Source organism: Ammospiza caudacuta, chromosome 13, assembly GCF_027887145.1.
Source record: "Ammospiza caudacuta isolate bAmmCau1 chromosome 13, bAmmCau1.pri, whole genome shotgun sequence".
Lineage (NCBI taxonomy): Eukaryota > Metazoa > Chordata > Aves > Passeriformes > Passerellidae > Ammospiza > Ammospiza caudacuta.
This window is the reverse complement of record NC_080605.1, coordinates 15105426-15122676: the sequence shown is the minus strand read 5'-3', so window position 1 is coordinate 15122676 and position 17251 is coordinate 15105426. Positions and strand designations below refer to the sequence as shown.

Genomic DNA, 17251 nt, shown 5'->3' with positions numbered 1-17251 from the left:
AATTGAGCTCTGACATCCTCAAGCACTTTCTCCAGCATAAATAAATAAAAGGTTTTTGCCAGGGCGTAAACTCTCCCACCAGCTGGAGGCAGTGCTCTGGACCAGCTGTTTCCACCACAAGACACTGTGGCTTTCTATTAGGAAGAAGCAATGATTTGCAGCATGACAGCATTCCATAATCCTCTGAAATCATGTCATGGTCCCTGGCCACTGTCTGGCAGCTGTGCCAGGCCCCGCAGTGCCTGCTCCAAGACTCCACCTTGGCACGGGATGCACGTCGTGGTTCTTTTCATCTTTGAGCCTGGCTCAAGTTTCTTTGTTTCCTCTTTGAAGTCAAGGGGACCTTCCTTTGGGAAATGATTTTGTAGGACTCTGTTCCTGCACTGCTTTTGACACGTGCTGAGAGCATCTCAATGAGCTGCCTTGAGCTGCAGGGTGGGCAAAAGGAAATTCCTGGCGGGGGATGGAGCTTTCCCCCTCTCCTGTGCCCGGAGCCGTGCATGGCACGCCCGCAGCTGGTGCTCGGTGGCACACCCGGCACGGCACGGCCCGGCCCGGTCCCCATCGCGCTCAGCAGCCGCAGCTAAGCCCCGCTAATGCCTTGTGGACACGCTGTTGCTGGGGTGACCGTGTACATATTGCGCAACCTCCGAAACACTTCCTTCTGTTTTGTAGCAACTCGCGCTAGAGAAGCGGCGCTCCCGCATAACCTCATCCCACCCCAGACACGGCCGAGCCAGAGCTCATTCCTGGAACGGGATGAGTCCCGGGGGACTGCGGTGCCCAGCCTGGGGGAAGCGAGGGGCAGAGGATGGGGGTGAGCACACAGGGTGCTCGGAGGTTGTGCTTGTGCCCTCGAGCAAGCTCTGAGCTGCACCCGGAGCAGTCACAGCACCCCGAGCTCTCTGTGGGGTGGGACAGGGACACTGCATCCTCAGCAGGAAGCGGCCGAGCCCGCACCTCGGGGCTGCAGCTGTGTGTGAGCCTCGCTGTGTCCGGGTGAGCGCTGGGGTATTCGGCTCGTTGTGTCCCTGGGGCAGGAGATAGCCTGGGAACATCCTGACCCCGGTTAGAAGGGAAAGGCCCCGGCGAGCTGAGCCCTGAGCCGGGTGCCTGCTCCTCCATCGCATCACAGGAGCTGAACCTCCCTCAGTTCCTGCCCGTGCCGCGGGCTGCGGACCAAGTCACGGCCTCCTCGCGGGCTTCCTTTTCCGGGCTGCGTGAGGAACAGCGGGAGCCGGCCAAGGACCACGCTCCATCCCAACAGGGCTGTCATGGTGACAGCAAACGCACAACAAACCCCAGCCCTTAGGAACCGAAATCCGACCTGCTCAACCCGAGCCCGTGGGCAGCTCAGCAGCCGCGGCTCAGCGCCCCCTTCCTTAGCCGGCTCTCCCCGTGTGCCATTGCTCGGCTCCTTGGCTCTGCAGCCCCAGCAGCAGCTGAAGCTCCTACAGAGGAGCTGCCCACATGTCCAAGTCCTTTTCCACCTGCTGCTGGCTCGGAGCATCCAGGCTCCCACGCTGCCCACGGCTGCCAAATCCTGCTGGGTGCTCCAGCTGATGTTACCTGGAGCTGTCAGCTGGAAGCAGAGCCAGACACCTGCTTTGGTGGGGAGCTGCAGGGCAAGCTAAGGAGGAGGTTGTACCTTCATCAGGACCTAACCACCCTCCTCTGTGTGGCAGTAGTTATTCCCTTGCCCTTAAAACAGAGAGTACAGCTCCTCCCTACCTCCTGCAGGTGGGATCACACCCCTGGGTCCTTGCTGGCCTGCAGAAAGGCTGGTTAAAATTCCCAATTCAGCCAGGCACTGTCAGCTCTGACCTCTGCACTTTGGAACCTGCTTTCACAGTTTGTGAGGAGCAGGAGAATGTGTGACCAGGAGAGTCCTCCTGGTGCCACCTGCTCCATGCAGCTCCCAGGCTCTCTGGCCATCTCTGAGCTCTGCCAGGACAATCCAGAGAGAGAAAAACACTTAGAGAGATCTGCCTGGACTCTGGCATCAGGTGAGCCTCCACACTTGCCCTTCCCTCTCTGGACTGTCCCCTCCAAGATGTCCTTGCCACTCTGGCTCGGCTGTGAAAGAGCAGCTCTTGAGGGGCCACAGGGTTGGTTGGGGGAATAATGAAGTGGGGTCCTTTGTGTGTGTGACCAGCTGGGCCCACCCAAAGGGGCCAGGGGCTGTGACACACCTGGGGCCTCTGGCACCAGCCCTGGCACTCACCTCTGAAGTGAGAGGTAAAGTTAGTGATCCCAAACTCCCAGAGCTGGCTGCTGGTTACCTCTGGAGGTCTCCAGACCCCAGTCCAAGAGAGAATCAGTGTGAGTGGGCTGCTCATGGCTTTGTCCAATCAAGAACAGGCAGCAGTGTCCCAGGAGAGAACAGGTACCCCTCAGCCAAGTGAGGGAGGTTGTCACTGGGGCTGTGCCCCACAGCAAGATGCTCTGGGTGCACAAGCAGAACTGATGCCCTGGGGCAGCTCAGCCATGGGGGCACCTTAACCTGCAGCTTCTCTGCACAGGGAGCAGGGCAGACAGAGCACAGGGTGCCAAATACTGATGTTTGAGGCACTACCCAGTCCCCAAAGCTGCTGATTTGTCCTCAGGACCCCCAAGGCAGCAGCAAATCTCACACTGTGTGTCCTGGCTTGCACAGCTCCTGCTGGTGCTGCAGCTGATCACCCACGATGTCCTGCACCCCGAGCGATGCCAGGAGGGCACGGGGATCAAAGCAGGCTCTGGGCAAACAGCTGAGGTGGGGCAGTGAGTAAGAGATGTGGCTTGTGCTGGGGCTCCATGACAACCACAATATTTGGGTACTGCCTCAGCTCTCAGCACCCACAGGGAGCCCTGCTGTGGTCACGCTCCAGGCTGCCAGGGTGGGCAGTGCTGGCATGGGGCTGCTCCAAGGGTGTCCCACCGGGCCACAGGTGCTCACCACGGTCACACCAGAGGGGCTGGCATTGTCTGCTCAGCCTGGGCAGCGTTCCTCTATGGGGGACATGGTGACTGTGTGGGGCAGGGTAAAGCACAGCCGGGGTACCAGGGGGAGCCTGTGCTGAGGGGACGGGGGAGAGACCTCGTGGGTTTACGGTGGGGCCCCGAGGGGTGCTAAAGGACCTTGTGGGACAATGCTGGGGATTTGTGGGGTGATGGAGAGACCTTGTGGGGTGTAGGAAAGCCGGGTCAGGTGCCGGTCGGGTCTCAGGGGGAAGCAGAGAGGCTTCATGGGCCCGTGGCGGGTGCCAGAGCTGGTCCGGGTGCGCGGCCCGGGCTCCTGTCCCCGCCCCGAGGGCGCTCCCGCCGTGCCCGGCCCGGGGGAGGCGGGCGGGGGCGGCCCGGCCCCTCCCGTCCCCATGGCGGCGCCTTAAACAGGCGGCGGGGCCGCCCCCGCCCGCCTCAGAGCGCGGCGCCGGGAGGGGAGCGGTGACCGGGAGGTGAGACCGAGCGACCGGGACCCCGCACCCCTGCGGTGCCCGTCCCGGGGCCGCTGCACGGGGAAAAAGGGAGCGGGGAAACCCGGGGGGAGGGCGGGCGGGGGTCGCCGCTGCCCCGGCACCCGCAGTGACCTCCAGGCGGGCGGGAGAGCCCCGGTGCCCCCGCGGGGCCGTGCGGGGCCGGGGCTGCGGAACCCGCGGGAGGACGAGGCCGAGAGGGGACCGGCGGCATCCCCGCCCCGCCGCGCCTCCTTAGCGACGGTCGCCAGGCAACGCCCATCCTCCCTAGCGACGGTCTCAGGGACCACTCCCCGGCCCTCGCCGAGGCTCCGGGGCCCCACGCCAGCCTCTCTTGCCCGGGCACCCACCGGGCGAGGCACCCGCTCTGCCCCTCGGGGTGCCGGAGAACCCCCTGGGTGCTGGAGCTCCCCAGATATGGCCGTGCCCAGTCCCGGCCGAGATGCTGTGGGTGAGGGATGCTGAGCCGCCAGGGCGAGGCTGGCGAGGCGATGGCAAGCGGGGATGGGACAGCAGCAGCAACAGTGCCACCACGGGGAACAGAGACTTGTTGGCTGCTTGTCACCCTGCAGGGCATCACGCTTGGCCCAGCCCCGGGGCAGTCGCAGGCCGGGGTGCTGCAGCTCCGCACAGGGGATGGAGGCAGGGGAGAGGTGGGGCTGGAGGCAGCGGCGGGGCCGCTTCTCCCGATGTGCGAGCGAGCGGGAGGAAGGCGGACGCATTGCGTCATTCCCGGAGAGGGCTCCCGAGGGACAGGCTGATGCTCTCACTCCGGGGCTGAGGCTGACGCTCTCACTCCCCGCCAGCCCCGGAGCCGGCAGCGTCGCTGCTGACAGCTCTCCACCAGCAGCCTCCATTCCCCAAGGCGCGTTCTTGGCTTTCGGCCTCGGGGCTCATCCGAGCCTGCTGCCAGCCCTCGCCCCTCACCCGCAGGTGCTGCCAACACCCCGATCCTGCTGAGGAGCCTCCACCCTCGCCAGCCTTCCTCCTCCTCCTCCTCGAGGGCCTCGAGCAGCCCGCCGAGCTCTGCCGTGCCGCCTGCAGGAGCCTGGGTGTGCCGGGCCCGTCCTGCAGCCCCATGGCCGGGAACGCTGAGGTGGCGTCCCTGGAGGAGAGCTTCCGCAAATTCGCCATCTACGGCGACACCAAGGCCACGGGGCAGGAGATGAACGGCAAGAACTGGGCCAAGCTGTGCAAGGACTGCAAAGTCACCGACGGCAAAAGCGTCACCAGCACCGACGTGGACATTGTCTTCTCCAAGGTGAAGTAAGTGACGTGGATGCCTCTGCAGCACGGGCAGGGTGTGGGTGTCTGGGTGTGGGGTCCCCACAGAGCTCTGCTCCCCCTGCTGTGTGCCCAGGCTGTCCTTCCCGCTTGTCACAGAGCTGGGGGAGCTGTCCTGCAGTGTCCCACCTTCAGGGGGGAGGTGTGGCTGCCTCTGCAAGACCCAATGATAAATCAACCCAAATTTGGGGGTGGGAGGCTCAGATTTGGTGCAGAGATTGTGCCCCTGCTCCCACTCCAAGAACTGGGGTGGGCCTGGCTGGCTCTGCCGGGTTCCCATCTCTCAGGAGGTGCCACAGGGAGCAGAGGAAGGTGCTCAGGGTTGTCCCGTGTGATGTGGCCCTTCCCTGGGCCTGGCCAGCCAACGCCCAAGCCTGGGGAGGATCCTGGTCCACGGCAGTCACAGGGGCAACTTGAAGGTCTGAAAGGCTCCTGGAACTGCTTTTAGGGTCCCTGGAGACACAATGATGTTTCATGCTCCACACTAGGGTGTGGAAACAGGTGGAGAACCAGCTTCCTCCATGTGCTCTCTCCAGGAATTCCCATGTTCCTGGGCTGGGACACATGGAGCTGAGCACTGGGAGGTTTTTGGGGTGCAGGAGAGCAGGTTGCTGAGCTGGCCCAGAGATGAGAACCAGAAGCTCAGGGGAGAGATGCTCTGTGCATGTCCTTCCAAATTTGACTGGAGGATTGATCCCTGCTGGGGGAGAGAGTGGGGTGGGCAACCCAGGCAGGCTGGGAGCAGTGGGGATGGATGCACTTTTCTCCTGACACCAGCACCAAGTCCTAGAGCACTTCCATGCACTCTGGTTTTTGGTAACAGGGATTCCAGCAGCATGTGGCTGGAAAGCTCCTGGAGCTCAGCACCAGCTGTGCCCAGCCCATTCAGCTGTAGCTGAATTTCAGAAGTGGGTGAGGGTAGGACAAAGTCAGGGTCCCTCTGATGCCGCTCATCCCATTTGGAGGCATAGCCCAAAGATGTGCTGGTGACAGCCTGAGTTTTGCTCCTGCAGAGGGAAGACAGCCCGTGTCATCAACTACGAGGAGTTCAAGAAGGCGCTGGAGGAGCTGGCCCCCAAGAGGTTTAAGGACAAGAGCAAAGAGGAGGCCTATGAAGCCATCTGCCAGCTGGTGGCAGGGAAGGAGCCCATCAACGTGGGTGTCACGGTGAGTGAGGAGCCCCTGGCTGTGGAGCAGGAGTGGTCAGCAGGAGGGGAGGATGGAGCTCTGCCCCCTGTGCAGATGCTTTCCAGGAGACCCCATGGCCCTGGGTGAGGGGGGACCTGGGGGTCTCATAGGGCACGGGGGGCACAGCAGAGTCTTTGGTGGGGGTCAGGACCTTGTGTGGGGCAGGAAGGGATGGGACTTGTGTGGGAAGGGGATGGAGCATCTTCTTGTCTCCCATGTCCCATGTCCCACTGCAGAAAGCCAAGACAGTGGGAGCCGTGGAGAGGCTGACGGACACCTCCAAGTACACGGGCTCCCACAAGGAGCGCTTCGACGAGAGCGGCAAGGGCAAGGGCAAGAGCGGCCGGGAGAACATCGTGGACACCAGCGGCTACGTCAGTGCCTACAAGAACGCGGGCACCTACGACGCCAAAGTCAAAAAGTAGGGAGGGGTGCCCGTGGTGCCCCCGGCCCGGGGGCTCGGTCACAGCCCCGGGACGTGCCCGTGAGTGGGCCCGGGAGGCTGCGCTGGGGCTGGGGCCGGCCCGGGCTGGCAGGATCGGCCCCCGGCGCTGGGGGGATCGGGGAAATCGCCGGGCCCAGAGCTCTGCCCCAGCGCTGCGTCCGTCCCCCCCGTGCTGTGATCCCCTCCGTGTCCCCCGTGCTGTCACCGCAGCCCACACCGCACTAACAGCGCCGCTCCTCAGGGCTCCCCTGCCCGCCGGCACCCACACCTGCCCTACCTCAGCCCCGGCCGTCGGGGCACCCTCCGTGTCCCACCGGGCACCGCCGCTGTGCTCCCTCCGGGACCTGCCTTAACCCGCAGCAGCTCCACCGCAGCCGCCTCCTGCCCTCCCCTGGGGCTGCCCGGCCCGGCCCTGCCGCCCCCCGGCGCTCGAGGTCAGACCCTGCGGTGCCGTTTGTGCCGGGGCTGCTCCCGGCCCAGCCCGGGATGCACCCGCGGCATTTGGTGTCGCCGGGCCGCCGGCAAAGGTCTCCGACCCGAACCCTGCCGGCTCCCGCTCCCTTCGTGAAGCCCAAACCAAAGGATGCTGCAGGCCCGCGCTGTAACCCGGCTCTGCAATAAACCCCGTCCGCACTGAGCTCCGCTCTGGTTCGTTCACGGCCCGGCCGGACAGAGGGGGCTCGGCCGCCCGGGGCAGCTGTGCCGGAGCTGGCCCGGCCACCGAGGGTTTGGCAGCTCCTGGCTGGCCCCGAGTTGCCTCAGCAACCGCAGGCACACAAACACTATGAGCGCCTGGCTCCCACTGCTGCTCTGTTTGCAACCAAACACACGCGGAGCTCCTGGTAACGATCCCTGGGAACAGGCCGGGCTCCAGGGCGGCACGGCAGCTCCGGGATGGGATGGGACGGGACGGGGATGGGATGGACTGGGATGGGACGGGACGGAATGGTCACTCAGAGAGTGCAGGGAACCGCGTGTGGGGCTGTGAGCCCGGCCCCGGGCACGGCTGAGCCTGCTGCAGCGCTGCTGGGGGGGCACGCCGGGATCTGCAGCTGCACATCCACCCCCGGGGTCATCCATGCACAGCCAGGCTCCCTAAATAACCACAGGGTTACCCCGGGTGCCTCAGTGTGGCACTGGCACTGCCCAGGACGTGAGGGAGGTGTCAGGGGCACACATGAGGCTGGCACAGGCTCACTCACTGCCAAGGCACAGCACTGCACCCCTGCATCCCAGACACTGCTTTGCAAACACAGGGGAAGGAAGAGCTGCTCTGGTTGTCTTCTTCCAGGCTGGGTTCAGCCCATCCTCAGTGAGGGCTGGGGGATGTTCCCTCTCCTTTCTCCTCTGAGGGGGTTGGAGGGAGTTTGTGGCTGTCTGTTCCTAAAGGCTCTTTTTGAAGAGCCAAAGTTCCTCGAAAAATTGTTATGAAAGGAGAGGCCGGGGCACTTTAACCCTTTGCTGACTCCACTGCCCAGCTGCACAAATGAGCTGCAGAATTCCCAGGGCCAGGGTGCCCTGCATGCCCTGAGGTCTGGGGAGGTGTCTCAGCCCTGTCCTTGGAGGCTTGGCAAAGGAAGATTATTCTGGGAAAAGGTGAGCAGCTCAAGCCCCACAGGACTCATCCCTGGTCAGGACCTGGCTGTGGAGAACAGGAGCTCCCATGTGGGCACAGCTCTGCAGGGGAGTTGCAGGTGTTGGTGTGGTTTTGATACAGGGAAATCAAGAATCCTGGGAATCACAGAATCCTGGAACTATTTGGGTTGGAAGGTGCCTTAAAGCCCATCTCATTCCAGCCCTTGCACCGTGAGCAGGGATTCCATGTTGTTCCCAGCCCTGTCCAACCTGGCTGTGAGTGTTTCCAAGGGATGGGGCACCCACCCTTCTCTGGCCAGCCTGTGCCAGAGCGTCCCCACCCTGCTACTCAGGTGAGGGCTCATCCAAGGCAGGGCTGCAGGATCCCCCAGGACAGCCAGCCTCTCCATCAGCCTCTCCCTGCTCAATCCTGAGCAGAAGCAGCTTCCTCACAGCCTGTGGAGCCCCTGCAGAGCTCAGGTAAGAGCCCACAGCTCCCACCTGCTGCCACCCCCTGCATAAGGATGCTCCTCACCCACTCCAGCACCTCTTCAAGTCCTTCACTGCTTTCTCCACAGTTTACACAGAATTTCTCCCCTCCAGCATTCTTGGTTCTGGAGGAGGTAGCTCCAGTGCCCCCTGTTCCCAGCATGGAAAAGGCATCTCAGCCATGCCAAAGCAGCCCCAGGAGAATTTGTGCCAGTAAATTCTGGCTGGGTCTGTTGGCTGCAAAGTGCCCCAGATCAGACTGAAAATAATCATGTCCTCTGGGCTGATGGGAACAGCTTTCTGGGAAGAGTAAGATATTGATCTGGGTCTTCACCAAAAAGGCGAATCTGACTAAATACCAGTGTAATGATCTCCTGAGAGCTGCTGGCTCTGTGTGTGCATGTCCAAGGTCCCCAGTTCATCCTTACAGGAGGGTCTGAATGCCCTTCAGAAACAGCACCTGCAGTTCTGTGGCTGTGACCTGATTACAGAGCCATCCACAGCCCCTCAAAATGGTCAAATCCAGGTGGAGACACAGGTAAGTGCAAGGAATGTGGCCTGTAAACAGCAGCTTTCCTGAGCAGTGTGGGCAGGAAGGCAGAGAGGTTCCTGGAGGGGTTGGCAGTGCAGCACAGGACTGACAGGAGAGGCTGAGCTGGATTGCTCAGCACCTGAGGAGACCAAAACTGAAGAAACTTCCACAGGAGCAGCAGCTCCAGCTCTTTGCCCAGTGAGGCTTGAAGTGGTGCCACAGCTGCTGAGCCCTTGGGGAGTTCATTAGAGATCTTCTCTGTGTGATGAAAAGTGGCACTGCCCAAACCCAGGGCCTGCAGCCATCTCCTCATGCTAATGGCCTTCCTCTGGCCAAGCATCTGCTCTGGCCTTGGCTCCTCACCAGCCCCAGACTCTGTGCAGCCAGCTGCAGCTCCCTGGCAGCAGAGGAGCCAGCAGGGAGGGGTCTCAGCCAGTTTGTGTTGTGTGCATTGGTCCAGGCGCCAGACATGAAGATATTTTCTCCTTCCCACTTGTCTCTTCTCCTTGGCCACCCTCTGGCCACACTCCCACGGGGGAGAGACACTCCAGACCTTGTCCCCTGTGGTGTCCTACCACCAGAAACTGCCACCTCCTCTGCGTTTTAGACAAACCCAGACTCTCTTACAAGGTGATGTCTCACCTTGCCACTGGGATGTGCAGCCCAGAAGGATCAGGTGGGTGGTTTGCAATTAATTTACCTGTAAAATGTGTTTTCTGCCCCAAGGTCCCTTCTCTAGAGAGTTTCTAAAGTCATCTGGGCTCAAGGCTAATGTGCTTCATGCTCTGACAGCAAGTTGTGTGCTGGGGATGAGGGAACTGGCTCCTCTGAGAGGTTATTTTTCTCTAGGATGAGCAATTTGACCAGAAGGACTGATGAGGATGGATCACTCTGGCCCTCAAGGACACAGATTTGTTCCTAGAAGAGGGAGACAGTGGGTACCAATATGGCCAGGGAGGTTTTACCCTTTGTGTCCCTGTGCAGGATCCCCAAGAAGAGCCCATGTGCTGTCCAAAGCTCTGTTCCCCAGGGAGCAGCCCTGCTCAGAGGGGCTGGTGCTGGCAGCTCCTGGCAAACACTGCCCTGTGCAGCTCTACCTGCCCTGCTCCCCCAGTACTTTTCCATTTCTGCCAGCCTGATGGACAATGCTTTCCCAAATACACAGACCAGGCTGTAAATCGTGTTCAGACAGGATTCAGAGTGCAGCTTCTGTCACCTAAACCAACATTGAATTCAGGCTCCCTCTGTCAGTGCCCTGGGATTGGTGTGACCACGTGTGCTCAGGCAATGCTTCACTGCCAGCCACGTGCTGGAATATTGATTCAGTTCCCTTTTAGATGGAATTCAATTAACTAAATTACCATCTTCCCAGCATGGCATGGCTCCAGAAAAAGTGTTATTATCCAGGACTCATCCCTGCATTTTGTTAATGTAATAACTGCAGCAGAGTCGTGAGAGCACAGAGGGAGATGGAAGCAGGAAGATGCAGAGAAAGAAAACAAAAGGCAAGGGTTGGATTAATCAGACTGAAATACAGCAGGAGCTACCATGCAAGGTGAAACTGAGCATGGTCCATATTTCATGTCTGTTTTGTTCCCTGTGCAGAGCACAATTGTATAATTGCTCTGTACTCCAGAGCTGCCCAGAGCTGTGCACAGCTTCCCAGGCGTGCGATGCACAGCTGCCCAGTGGGGATGAGGCTGCATTCCTCATGACTGGTGCATTTCTCAGCTGGAAGAGGGGTTTGGGAACAGTGTGGCTGCTCTCTTCAGTCAGTGCTGCAGCAGGATGGTTTGTGGATAGGAAAGACCTAGGCAAGTTTGTTGCATTAAAAAGATTAAATGATAAGCAGGCATTTGGGAGAGGGCACCTGCTGCAAGGATATTTTATCAAAACTGATGGTCTGGTTTCATCATGTACCTATAGAATGTTTGGGACTAGAAAGGATCCTAAAGATCCTTTAGTTCTAATCCCCTGCCATGGCAGGGACACCTTGCACTGTCCCAGGTTGCTCCAAGCCCTGTCCAGCCTGGCCTTGGACACTTCCAGGGATCCAGGGGCAGCCACAGCTGCTCTGGGCACCTGTGCCAGGGCCTGCCCACCCCCACAGGGAAGAATTTCTTCCCAATATCCAACCTAACCCTGCCCTCTGTCAGTGTGAAGCCATTCCCTCTTGTCCTGGCACTCCCTGCCTTTGTCCAGAGTCTCCCTCCAGCTCTCCTGGAGCCCCTGTAGGGACTGGAAGGTGCTCTAAGGTCTCCTCCTCTCTTCTCCAGGCTGATTTCCATTTATTCAAAATCACATTTTAAAACATTTGTACTTGGAGCTCTAAGCCTGTGGCCCAGAGCTCTGTGTTTGACAGCCTGCACCTACAGCCAAGATTCATTTTAAGATTTCATGCAGAGATTGCTGACAGTCCCTAATAACTGATAGAAGCAGTTCCAGGAGATCAATAGCATGTGCTAAGATAGCTGGAAGCACATCAGTGGAGCAATCACATCTGTCATTGCAAAGGCAATCAGGGCTCCTCTCTCTCGTTTTGACCTAAGATATTTTTCTAAAAAAAAAAAAAGGTTTAATCAGACACAGACTATTCCTGATGTGCTGCTCACTGAACTGGCATTTTCATGACTTGGCTTACAAGCCTGTGACCAGTTCCAGCCTCATTAAGGGTACAATGTTAATGGTCCCCAGAATAGCTCTCTGTTGTGTCCAGATCCATCCATGTGCCAGCAGTGGGGGCATTACAAGAAGCAGACAGGACTGGAGGAATTCTGCTGGGACACAGGCACCAGGTGCTGCTGTGACAGGTGAGCTGTCCCCTGCCTGTGACCTCTGCCTGCCCTGCAGGACAGCCGTGGGCTCCTGTGTTCAGTCAATGGTTTCACTTCCAGGCTCGGAAATTACACCTGGCAACTCAGATTTTTCCAAAACAACTCATCAGGAGGGAGCACAGGGAGAAGGGTGGGTGAGCTCCAGGGGCTGCTTTCTGAGCATCTTTCTGTCAGGCTGTGCTGCTCTGAGGGACAAAGGGGATCCAGCAGCAGGGGTTGCACACAGCAGAACATCTCCAGAGCCGCCTGTGAGAGGCTGCACATTCTGTCTGTAAAAAAGCTGGTTTTGGTCCTTCAGCAGCCCAGGTATCCATCTTGTGATGGTCTGGCTTCCTCAGAGTAACTCCACTCTTGCTGTACCATGACTCCAAGCTCCTGGAAAATGCCAGTGGGGCACATCTGGCTCTGGCAGCACATGTGTGTGGTTGCTGTGGTTGCTCTTTATCAGTTCTCTTGAGCCTTATAAACCACATCAGCCCCCATTTACTCAATTCCCAGGAGGCTCTGAAGGATCCTTCCATTTTTCTTTGCTCTGTGAGTGTTTGATCCTGGAGATGCAGTGGCTGGAGCAGCAGCCTGATCCATCTCTTGCAGGGTGGAAGCTGCCACATGGTTCCCCTAAAGCCTTTCATCCAGCTAAAAATCAGATAATCCCTTTGGGATGAGACAAGACATAAGAAAGCAACCCCCAAATCCCCAGAATCACAAAGGGTCATAAATGCTACAAGAAATGAATCACTTTTGTACAGTTTTCCCCATGTCTGATAAGTCCCTGGGAGCCTTTCCAGTGGTGCTGCTGAGCCTCAGAAGCAATGAATGTCCATGAATGTAACATGGTGTGAGTTTAAGCAAACCCTTCTGTCACTGCTTTGAAGTATTTGTCTCAAACACACTTCTAATGAAAAAAAACCCAACTTTTTCCAAGCATTCCTGCATAGGTGTGTGAAAAAAATAACTTAAACAAGCAGTAAAATCTGGAACACACCAAGATAATCTGGAGTTTTGGCAGGAAGATCAGGTGATGTCAGGAAACAATTCTAAACAGAAAAGTTTCTATGGATTTTTTTTAATTTTTTTTTTTTTTTTTTTTTTAGACATAATTGGAAACAGATTTTTGCTTTGGGTTTAAACACTTTCCTGCAGCATCTGCAGTGTTATCCCTGCCTTATGCATGCCAGGAACAGGAGGGTATGGAGCAGAGGAGGGAACAGCTCAGCACCCTCCTGTTCGTGTTATTGCTGCAGGTTTAGCCTGTCTTTGGACAGCCATGAAACATCATTTTCTTGGGGTTGTTATCCAGTGGATTTCAAGGTAAATTACAAAACCCAGCGAGGCTCCTGTCCATGGAGGTCCATGAGAAGAGCGGAGCTCAGGCTGAATGCTCTTGTATATTAATGGTTTTTGCAGTAAAGTCAACCAGCAGAGAATGTCAGAGACACCAGCGACTCCAAAACCATAAACCTGACACAAAACCAGACTGTGAACCATTGTCTGGAAAGCTTATTAATTAAATAAATTAAATAAATTATCTTTATGTCAGCTGAGACTTCCAGCAGTAACACACAAAGATGATAATGGGTAAACCCAGGAGAACATTCAAGACATGTAAACCCATCCCTGAGGTGTGACACTGCCCCAGAATTGCAGCTGTTATTGTACAGATTTATTTAGATTATAATATTTAAACTATAAATTATTAACAAATATAAAATATAAATATTAAGATATGGAGTTTGCCAGTATTCATACTGATGCTCTTTGTTTTAATGCTGACCTTATCTCCAGAGGAAGTTTAAAAATATTATTCTGAAAAATTGTTTAAATATTTAAATAATAAAATATTAATGTATATTAAGTAAATATTAATAAAGTATTGATGAGCACTCCTATATCTTTATCTAAAGCCCTCTTTAGGTATTTTAACTAAAAATCCCACATGATCAAATTGATTAGTTAATTTATTAGCTGCCATATTCCAGGTTTTCTTGGGTTTTAAAAAACTTTTTGGATTTTGCTTCTCACCTGTTCCCTATTCTAAGAAATGACACATAGAGCATCTAATTAAAGAGATCTGTCATGTTAGCATGGTGTTAATTGGCTTTTAAATAAATTGCAGCCCTGCTCCTTCCTCCAGGCCTGATGGGATGGGATGGGATGGGATGGGATGGGATGGGATGGGATGGGATGGGATGGGATGGGATGGGGTGGGATGGGATGGGGTGGAGTGGAATGGAATGGGATGGGATGGAATGGAGTGGAATGGGATGGGATGGAGTGGAATGGAGTGGAATGAGGAGGCACAAGGCAGGGCTGAGCCCCCTTTGTGCAGGGGGAGCTGCTGGCTGGGCACTGCTGCCCATCAAGGAGCAGCCTGGGCTGCCTGAATTCCCTCAGGAATGTCTGGGAGTGCTTTCCTTGGAGCAATGGTGCCATGAGGGTGTTTTGGTGCTGCTGTCTTTCTTCCACTGTCCCCTAAAATTGGATTGAGCCTTAGAAATACCAAGGTTTTACTATCCCAGTTGTTTCTATTAAAATTTTTCATCTTTCTTACTTGAATGGTATCAGCAATAAGAAGTTGATGTAATTATCTATGGAAAAGTCTTGTTCCCCACATAACCTTTGATTATCAGTGCAGTCTGTAGCTACAAGCTGTCTCTGGAAGCTACTGACTTTAATTCTTGCATCCATTTACAGAGGATTTCCCTCCCCTCCCCATCTTTTTCCAGACATGCTTTTGACTCCCTTTTCTTATGAGAAATAGCCTAAAAACCTTCCAGACATCAGGTTGTTCTAGAATTTACAGGTTTGTTCTTGCCACTCTGTGTGGATGAACCAGAGAGCACTGTGGGATCCGCAGAAGAAGAGTTAATTCATTTTAATGTCAGTGACTGGTATTTCTCAATTCCCAAAAGTAAACTCACTCTGTCTCCTGAATCTCTGTTGTGGAAAGCAGCTCCTGCACAGGGTAAGTCTGACAATCATAAATTATTCACCGACCAACACAGTTTTGTGTTTGGGCACCTTCATTTTTACATGCAGACCTCAAGGTTACCTTTTCTCAGCTCTGTTGAATTTATCCTATGAGCATTAATTCTGCAGCTGAAGCCTTTCTTGCAGGCAAAGTGGGATTTTCTATGTTTGGTTGGGTTTTTTTTTTGTTTGGGTTTTTGTTTTTGGGGTTTTTTTTTTAATTCTTAGATAATATTGTGTGCAGATGGATGTCAAAGACTTCTGTTAAAGTTTATCAAGGCTCCTGGATAAGTGTCCAAATAAAAGTCACATTCAACTCTTCTGCTCTGGTTGGTGAAACAAGATTTCATGCTTGACCTTTCCATAAAAGCTCATTTAATGGTTTTGATTTTAATTAACTGCAGCTGAAGAAAGCAGCTGCTGTTTGAGGACAGTTTTACACAGCCCCATCTTATTGAATACAAATGTTGGAATCTGGAAGAGGTGGTGTTGCTCTTCTAGTGCTCCGCGAGCACAGTTGGCCTGAAAATAAATTAATTCTAATGAATTTATTGTGGTAAATTCACCACTGAATTTACTGTCATATGCAAGAGGGAAGTGACAGTTCCTCCTCTTCCCCTACACTCTGTACCTGCATAAATGAAAATCCTAAATGGGTATCTCTAACAAAGATTTAATTTGCTATACAGGTACAAGAATTTTTAATTTTAATTAAAGTGTAATTTTGTCTTGTGCTGCTGAAGGGCGAGTCTGTACCTCCTGGCTGGATGAAATGTCTGTTTTCAAACATTAATATCAGCATTTCCTCCAAGCTTTTATCTAAACTCCGAGTTTCTTCTGATTTCCAATTTCTCTTTTTTAAATTAAATTTCTCAAAAATGTTATGCTGCTTGATATTTTTAACATCAATTATTATCATTTTGCATTTAACTTTTTTTTTTCTTTTTTTTTTTTTTTTAATTTTTAGGCAGTGTTTAAAGTTGTTCCATCTCCAAATGCTGGGAGAGGAAGAGCAGCAAAGCTCAGTAGTCTATTACTGCATTAACAAACAGTGCACAATGACATTTACAGTGGCACTGTTGAGGTATGGCCAGGACCACATCCCACTGAACCAGAATTCCTGCATTCCCCATCCCTGGAAGTGTTCAAGGCCAGGCTGGACAAGGCTTGGAGCACCTGATCTACTCTAAGGTGTCTCTGTCCATGGCAGGGGGCTGGAACAAGGTGATTTTTAAAGCCCTTTCCAACCCAAACCAGTCTGTGATCACAGACTTGTGCAATGTCTGCGCATATTTAACAAAAAGGAAAATTGCACCTCTCTTCAGATTTTTGTGGGGTTTTTTTTTTAGGGCAGATCAGCAAAGTCATATTAGCCTGGCTGAAAATACTCCATCTGCCCCCTCTGCTGGTGTCCCTGCCCTAAGGCTGAAAAATGCTTTCCAGAACTGCAGTGGTCAGGAGAACTCGGGGATGTTGCAGGAGAGGGCACCCTCCCTCCACAGGCACAGCAATCTATTATGTCTATAGAATTTATCAATCACCAGAAACTGGGATGGCTTAAAACACCAGTGTCCTGTGAATATTCCACATAATGAGAATTCTTGCATTCCCCATTCCTGCAAGTGCCCAAGGCCAGGCTGGACAGGGCTTGGAGTGACCTGGTCTAGTGGAAGGTGGCACTGCCCATGGCAGATTCCAGGATTTTACAACTCTAACACCTGAATACCCATGCCTGGGAATTGTTGGGAGTACAAACTGGGTAGGGCCAGGCACAATGGCCACTTCTAGCAGAGATAAGGGAGTTCTGGGAAAGGTGGATTCCCAAACAGCCCCACTGAACCCATCTACCCTCTTCAGGGGATTCCCTAAATGTGCAAAATGCCATGATGAATTTTCCATGTGAGGTGTGTCATGAGTGTCACGGGGCAGAGTGGAACTCCTGCTTTTCAATCAGACTTTCTTTATCCCTGGCTAGTTAAAGGGGGAGAAAAAAAAGAAGAGACAGAGAATGTCACTTATCTTGTCGAAAGGCTGGAAAAAGCATTGAAAATTCCAGTTCTGACAAAGATTTCAGGGAAACACCTCTGATTTAGGAGCTCATTGATTTTGGTTGCACCCTCTCAAAAATGCATTGTCTAATCTAGGATTTCTGAAATGCAGCTCACTCTGTAGAAGTCAAGGTTGGCAATGGAAAGATTTCTACTTATGCCAATAAAATCAAATATTTTTTCTCATTGTTTGGGTACCAGATATGGAATAGAGGGAAAAACTTTGTGTACTTTACAGTGTTTAAAATGACAGGCACCATCAGCGTCACCCCAATAACCTGCTGGGTTAGGTTTGGTCAGAGAAATGTTATTCAGTCTGTCCCCAGTACTCTGAGGGGGTATTTAAACACACCAGGGACAACTGCTCCTCTCAGGGGTCCCTTCTGCAGCCCAGGTTCCCATGCTGAAATCATGACACAATGCAAGTAAGA

The 17251-nt window shown here is 54.4% G+C and overlaps 1 protein-coding gene across 1 annotated transcript; it reads left to right on the top strand.

Annotated features, from left to right (window-relative positions):
- Nucleotides 1–3389: 3389 nt before the first annotated feature.
- On the top strand, nt 3390–6990 carry TPPP3 (tubulin polymerization promoting protein family member 3). Its single transcript, XM_058813591.1, has 4 exons — nt 3390–3437; nt 4389–4721; nt 5753–5906; nt 6164–6990. Exons 2-4 carry the CDS (start codon nt 4534–4536, stop codon nt 6350–6352), a joined length of 531 nt encoding a protein of 176 aa, XP_058669574.1. The 5' UTR covers nt 3390–3437; nt 4389–4533; the 3' UTR covers nt 6353–6990.
- The last annotated feature ends 10261 nt before the right edge of the window (nt 6991–17251 follow it).

Excerpts from the sequence above, each read along its gene's own strand:
- TPPP3 (XM_058813591.1), top strand. The coding sequence starts at position 4,534 with ATGGCCGGGAACGCTGAGGTGGCGTCCCTGGAGGAGAGCTTCCGCAAA. Across the intron at positions 4,722-5,752 it reads ATTGTCTTCTCCAAGGTGAA|AGGGAAGACAGCCCGTGTCA; the intron begins GTAAGTGACGTG and ends TTGCTCCTGCAG. Across the intron at positions 5,907-6,163 it reads CCATCAACGTGGGTGTCACG|AAAGCCAAGACAGTGGGAGC; the intron begins GTGAGTGAGGAG and ends GTCCCACTGCAG.